This window comes from Nicotiana attenuata, unplaced genomic scaffold (assembly GCF_001879085.1).
Source record: "Nicotiana attenuata strain UT unplaced genomic scaffold, NIATTr2, whole genome shotgun sequence".
NCBI lineage: Eukaryota > Viridiplantae > Streptophyta > Magnoliopsida > Solanales > Solanaceae > Nicotiana > Nicotiana attenuata.
In genome coordinates, this window is record NW_017673130.1 from 104,818 (window position 1) to 111,917 (window position 7,100).

Genomic DNA, 7,100 nt, shown 5'->3' on the forward strand with positions numbered 1-7,100 from the left:
TTCTAAGTTTTAGATGTGACATAAATACCCCTTGATGGAAATAGTTCTTAATGTATACACACAAAAAAATATGATAATTTTGGTCCTAAACTCTTACTAACTGTATTATAAGTCAAAATATCTGCTAACTGAGAACGATCACTACAAACTAACCTTATGCATTAATTTTAGTATGAAATCCTCAAGGAGAAAAAGTATGGTCACCAAATGTATTTTTCAACCCACATATTGAAATCGTTAAGCATGATTAATCACCCAAAGCAAGGAACTAATCACTGTAACAAACTAACAATTAATCTCTAGGCAAGCCACCACTGTTCCTTCAATATAACAATCTCTAGACAAGAAAGTTATATCGCCAATGCTCATCGATCAGTTTGTGTTCATGTGTGCCTGCAGGCTGCAGCTCATGAGAGACATTAATGAATATAACAAGATCAATTGAGAAAAATTATCACTTAAACTTTTCATTGCATCAACGTCACTGTTCTACTAAAATTTGTGAAGGAGATCAAGTACAATACAGATTATCGAGGACCTTCAAGTTTGACAAGAGAGCATGTCAAATATCTCTGTTGCAACAGTTGTCTTCTGCATGCTACCCAATTCAACTTTCAACTGTGAATTTCCTTGTTGCATTCAGATTCCAAGCAACCTGGTTGACTATCAGCTTAATACATTCTGCCAAGTCCCTGTAATTAAGAATTACAAACAATTGAAACATCATAACTGAGGAACCGAAAAGCAATATCACGTTCTATCCAGTGAAATATTGAAACTTAACTAACATTTGCAACATATTCAATACCCTTTAAACTGACAACAGGTCTTGCACAAAAGTTAATACTGTAATAGCTAGCTGTCTTCTTTATGCCACCCATTCCCATATAATACTGGTTATATTATAATGTACAATCGAGCTCATACAAGTCTTACATAGCTTGACCTTCGCTCAAACAAAATTTTCAAAGCTCGAGCTTGAACTCAATTGTCAGCTTATTTACTGATGGATGATAAGCTCATCATGAACTCGTTTTTTTCCTCTACATTTTTTCTTATGCTACTTTGAAGCATTTATATACATAGGCAGTTCACTCCACCTACACAAAAATGTAAAGACATTTCTGGAGCCCTAAATAAGATGCCAATCACACAACATTGGATGATCCAGAAGATCATACTATCAGCTTCACATTTCTCTATCTTGAATTCTACCCATCCCAGGCCAACTGTCAGAAAGTTCATCCAAACGTTGTTTCCCTCCAAAAACTTTAATAGCACTTCCAGCATAATGTTTTTAACGGGAGACAGTTGGACCTTTTAAAGTAGAAGGGGATATTGAAATTTTTTCTACAGAGTCAAAGTCTGGAATTATATTTGATCTTTTATGGTTTTAGTGATCAGAAAACCTTTTTAAGTCTAGTATAAAAATTTAATGAATAAACTGACCTGTCATGCTTTCCATGACTCAAAACACTTGTTATTAATCAAGAAACCATGGAAAACATTGAGAATTTGCTGAGCATACCCCAGAAAATGACGAACAGATCTCACAAAACTTGAATCAAATTAAAAAGGCTTCCTTTTGTTCTACTACTTACCCATTGGCAGTCTTAGGAACATGCCATCCTGCTATATTGGCTGCATTTTGCAAAGCCTCCTTCCACCGCAGCACTTTCTCAAAACCAGAACTAGTTTTCCATCTGGCAAATGCTTCAGCAACTCCATTTTTTTGCTTGCGTACGTCCGATGGCTCAACATCAAGGAAGACAGGGAAGACTGTTGTTCCTTTGTTGTCAACGCACTCCATGATCTGAATGAGTTCTTCCAAGCACCATTTGGATGCAACATAGTTCTTTGAGAATATGATAATGGCAATTCTTGACTCCTGAATACTTCTCAACAATTCTGTTGCAATGTCTCTTCCTCTTACAAGTTCCATATCATCTTTAAATGTGTAAATTCCATTGTCTTCCAAACGTGCGTAGAGCTGGGCAGTAAAAGTTCTGCGGGTATCTTCCCCTCTAAAACTCAAGAAGACATCATATTTCCATATTTGGGCCAATTTGTTTTGGGAAGCTATGGGGAATATAGTTCTCGAGATCTGCGAATAGGAGAAAGAAGACGTACCTGATTTGGATTAATAATGGAAAAGGCTTGTTCTTCTTGTTATTTTAATTTCTGAATGATCTTATATAGTACTCGATCTAATATGCCTTGGGGGAAAATGTAACTTTTACATGAAGAATTTTTAGTGAACGTCTTAAGTTTTGGCTCTTAATACATCTTATTCTTTTGAATGTTACCTCTTACCACTACTCTATATTAGTGGTAAAATGTTAAATTTGCAAGAATTCTTTAGCTTGATAGATATTAATTGGTGTTCCCGTAAAAGGTTAACTAGGAAGCGAAATTGAGAATTACCCCTTTTTTTTTTTTTAGGGAAAATGACACCGTATAGCAGCTCTCAAAATAAAGTCGAAAAAATGTATATTTTTTGTATATATACATTCTTTGTATGTTATATACAAAAATTATACATATGTTATACACTTTTTCGGCTACCATATGTAAATAGTTTTTGGCGGGGGCTAAAAGTGATGATACCCCTATTTTTTATTGAACGTCTTAATAATATTAAGGCCTCATTTGTTTGCACCTAATGGAGGTCCGGATCTATATTAAGTGCGTTTATTTTTAAGTCTGAATTTTAATTATTAGATCTTAATCATTAAGCGTGTTTTTTTTTAAATTTTTCAACCACTTAATGAGTCTGAATAGTTATTATCGATTATGATCTATAACAAACACTTAATTCATTAAGATGCTATCATCCACATTCACTACTAACTGCCACCACCGCCCACTATTATCACCTGCCACCATGCATCATCCAACCACCACCATCCTCAATCACTACCACCGAACTCAAATACCACCCCTGGCCACTACTATCCTCAACCATAACTGCTACAGCTATTATTATCGACTACCATCACAGTCATTATCAACTAATGCCGCCACCACCATCCTCAACCACAACCACCCACCCACCCACCCACCCACCTCAACAACCACCACCACCACCTCACCACCATTATCAACTATAGCTGCCATTGTCCATCATTATAAACTACCACCACCCACCACCACCTTCCTCAACCATAATTACCACTACGAATCACCACTAGCTACTACCTAGAACCACCAGCATCAATCATAACCACCACCAACCGCCACCAACCACCGCCTCTGGTCGTCATCCATAAGCGCCACCGTCAGCATCACCGCCACTAACTACTATATTATCTTTATAAAATATTTATTAATAAAATATTAAATTAATTTGTATTTTATTTGAATTTTTTATTTATTAATTTTTAAATAAGGATAGATTTTATACATTTAGATGTTGAAAAATAAATAATCTTAATCATTTAGTATTTAGATATTAATACATATCTTAAATATTCTGATGCGTATTCAGATTCAAACGTTTTAATCTTAATACACATCTTAATATCCAAATATGCATTCAGATTCAGACATTTTAGTCTTTAAAAAAACAAATGAGGCTTAAGACTCCGAACAAAATCTGAATGATTTAAACATATTAAGAGCTAGTAGGCAGTTCTGAGAGAAAGAATACAAACGCACTTAATAGGCTGACAAGCCTCCACTAAGTGCAAACAAAATGAGCCCACTCTTGATGTAAGTACTCTCTCAACCTTGGTAACTAGTGGCCCAATGCATGTGCGAAGGAGCGACGGTGGGGATGGCTAGATGGAGGGGAGAAGTGGGGCGGGAATTTTTTTTTTTCCTCCTTATATGGCTATTTCTAGATATTGGACAAGAAGATGAATATTTTTTACTGACCAAATAACTGAAAAAATAAGAAATGTAATTTAATGATGTCAATCTAGGAAAATACTGCACAACTTGTAATTTTCAGATATAGAAAAAATGTTCTAGTCCTAGAGTATGTCATAATGGGAAATCTCTAGCAAGCTAAACCAATAGAGGATATACATGCATACCTGATGTGCTAGAAAAACAGCATTTATGTAACTATCAAGCCACAGATCCCATAGCTTGTCCTGATCAACATCATGCGCCACTTGCTGACCCATCTGTTCTATTAAATCATGCATCTCAATCCTTCCTTCAGAAATATATAAAAGTAATTTTTTTGCAAGGAAGTTTATTCCAATTTCTGATTTGAAGCCAAACTTATTCAGTATCTTTATCACATCATCTTTCTTCTTTCCTTTGTAGGAGCATGCAATATAAAGAAATATATTCTTGTCTTCGTTGTCCAATCCATCTAGACATAAGCTGAGTTGCTTAACAATGTTCTCGTCTCCTCCAGTATCTTCGAGTCTTTCTATTGCACTTGTCCACTCTTTCATGCCTCGTTTGTAGAGGAAAGAACCCAGGATCTCAAGAGCTAAGGGTAGACCACAGGCATAATTTACTATACAACAAGAGAGCTTTTCATACTCTTTATTAGGAGACCCTTGCTGAAAGGCATACCAACTAAAAAGTTCAAGAGCCTCATGTCTAGCCAATTCAGGGACAGAATATAACTCATTGTGGCTACAAAGTAAATCTGCATTTCTAGTTGTTGTAATGATTCTACTGCCATCACCAAACCAATCATGCTTTCCAACTAAACATTCCAATTGCTTATCGTCGTCCACATCATCGAGAACAATTAAAACCTTCTTGGAACGGAGCATTGTTCTTATCATTTCCACTCCTTCATCAACACTTGTTAGATGCAGGTCTGAATGTTGGCACTCTAAGATTTGTAAAAGAAGACTCTCTTGCAAATACTTTAGGCCTTCGGTTTTTGAAACCGCCCTAATATTTGCAAGGAAACAAGACCCTTCAAACTGACTAGAAATCTTGTCAAAAATTGCTCTAGCAACCGTTGTCTTCCCTACACCAGCCCTTCCAAATATCCCAAGAAAATGAGCAACATCTAATCCAACCTTCAACAATGACTCGACTTTATTTACACGGGATTCAATTCCCAATCGATATTTTACAATGGTTGAAACTCCCCCTTCCTCACAGCGATAAATCTCCTTCACAATTAGTTCAATACATTTTTCCTCATCCCTGTGTTTGTAGAAATGTATAAAGTAAGAAGAATAAAACATTTGACATGTAATACATTAATGAGCAAGCGTAAAGCAATACCGACATTCCAGCATATGCAACATCGAAACATATCTGACATTTGCAAGAAAACAACATCAAATCGACATTCAGAACTTTTCAGGAAAAAAAAAAGGTTTATTGCAATTGCTGGCTTCTCTATGACACCAGTTCCCCATTTCCCCACCAAACTAATAACGGCAAATTCCATATCCAAAAGGGACCTTTACTTTATCTGTTGCTAAACCAAAAATGAGATAGATTCTTAATTGAATTTTCAGGGATTTGATTCAACCAATTATGAAGAGGAAAACACAAGCTCATGGATCTAAGAAGAAGAACCAATTTCATATTTGCTGGAACTATCAATTAATTACTCCCATTGAATATTTAATTCAACCACAATGGAGATAAAATACCCCAGTTCACAGCAATATATTGAGCTGCTATTTACCCTTTGACAGTTTTACGAGCATCTGGTCCTGCGAAATTGGGTGCTTTGCGTAGAGCATCCTTCCACCTCTGTATTTTTACCCAATAATCAGTATCATGTTCCTGCAAATCTGCCTCAAGCTGGACCAGCGCTCTAGCGAAGCTATTACTTTGCATGCGTACATCAGATGGCTCAACGTTATAGAAGACCAACAAGACTTTCTGTCCCTTCGTTTCGACGCATTCTATGATTTTGGTGAGTTCCTCTAAGCACCAGGTGGATGAAGCATAGTTCTCGGAGAAGACGATAACGGCATATCTTGAGCTCTCAATGCCTTTAAAGAGTTGTGTTGAAATGGGTTTTCCTTTTTCAACCTTCACATCATCTTTAAATGCACTTATTCCTGTCTCTTCTAGGCGTTTGCGGAGAGGTTCAACAAAGTTATCGCGGGTATCTTCCCCTCTAAAACTCAAGAAGGTATCATATTTCCATTTTTTAATGGATTCGTATGGGTAAGCCATGGAAAATGAATTTAATAGTTCCAACAATCAGCAAGAAATTACTAACAAGGAAGAAGTAGCTAATCCACATTATATAAAAGAGCACGGAGTTAGCAAAAAGAAAGATAAACAATAATAAGAGGGACGGAAATTTCCAGGAATGTTAAACCCTTTTTATTGGAAGGGGGTGGGGGGTGGGGAAGGAAATCTCTCTGACCCCTTCTCCGACAACGACGCTTTATCCATTGACCTTAACTACGGAGAGCCGATGGGTCTTTGCCCATTTCAAAACGTCCGACGACACAGTTCACACCAAACATAATTTGCTTTCTAAATTTTAAAAGAGAAGAATGTGTTTAAAATGAGTTTACTAATATTGTCCCTCCTTATCTTAAAGTTCCTTATTTTAAGGGTATTAAAGTGGAGCACTCTTAGTCTTACTAATATGGTCAAAAGGTAACGGTGTTACCCAACTCTGATTTATGAAGCAAATCTTATGCTCTGAAGCAAAACATTTACACTGATTTTATTGGATAACGTAAATTATCACTTTAAATCCTCATTTTTAGATAATGTCTTCTAAAATTTTAACCCTAAAAATATTCCCTTCTGTGCCAGTTTTCAATGAGAAAATAACGTTGTAAAAATAATAACCAAAAAATGTATAAAATTTGTATATTTTTTTTTTGTATATATATACATTTAAGAATTTCGGTTGATTTTTCCAAACCAAAAAGTTAAAATTTGAAAAAATAGAGCTGTCAGGACCACTTCTAGGCATATTATTGAAGCAAATGAATAACAAGGTTGTATTATCACTTTTAGCCCGTGTCAGAAACTATTTACATCCGGTAGCAGAAAAAGTATATAAAATTTGTATAAATTTTTATACATTTTTTCGGCTATTATTTTTACAACAGGCTATACAGTGTCATTTTCTCATTGAAAACTGGTAGAGAAAGGGATATTTTCAAGGTCAAAATTTTAGAAGACATTATCTAAAA

At 35.7% G+C, this 7,100-nt stretch overlaps 1 protein-coding gene across 1 annotated transcript; it reads right to left on the reverse strand.

Annotated features, from left to right (window-relative positions):
* Positions 1 to 298: 298 nt before the first annotated feature.
* LOC109215525 (TMV resistance protein N-like) lies at positions 299 to 6,452 on the reverse strand. The gene is made up of 4 exons (XM_019379602.1): positions 5,618 to 6,452; positions 4,038 to 5,124; positions 1,602 to 2,104; positions 299 to 692 (listed from the first exon to the last, which is right to left on the reverse strand). The coding sequence occupies exons 1-4, from the start codon at positions 6,115 to 6,117 to the stop codon at positions 608 to 610; spliced, it is 2,175 nt and encodes a 724-aa protein (XP_019235147.1). The 5' UTR covers positions 6,118 to 6,452; the 3' UTR covers positions 299 to 607.
* Between the last annotated feature and the right edge of the window lie 648 nt (positions 6,453 to 7,100).

Coding starts and splice junctions, on each gene's coding strand:
- LOC109215525 (XM_019379602.1), bottom strand. CDS start 6,117: ATGGCTTACCCATACGAATCCATTAAAAAATGGAAATATGATACCTTC. Junction 5,125..5,617: donor GCTCGTAAAACTGTCAAAGG/GTAAATAGCAGC, acceptor CTACAAACACAG/GGATGAGGAAAAATGTATTG. Junction 2,105..4,037: donor CTGTTTTTCTAGCACATCAG/GTATGCATGTAT, acceptor TCCTATTCGCAG/ATCTCGAGAACTATATTCCC.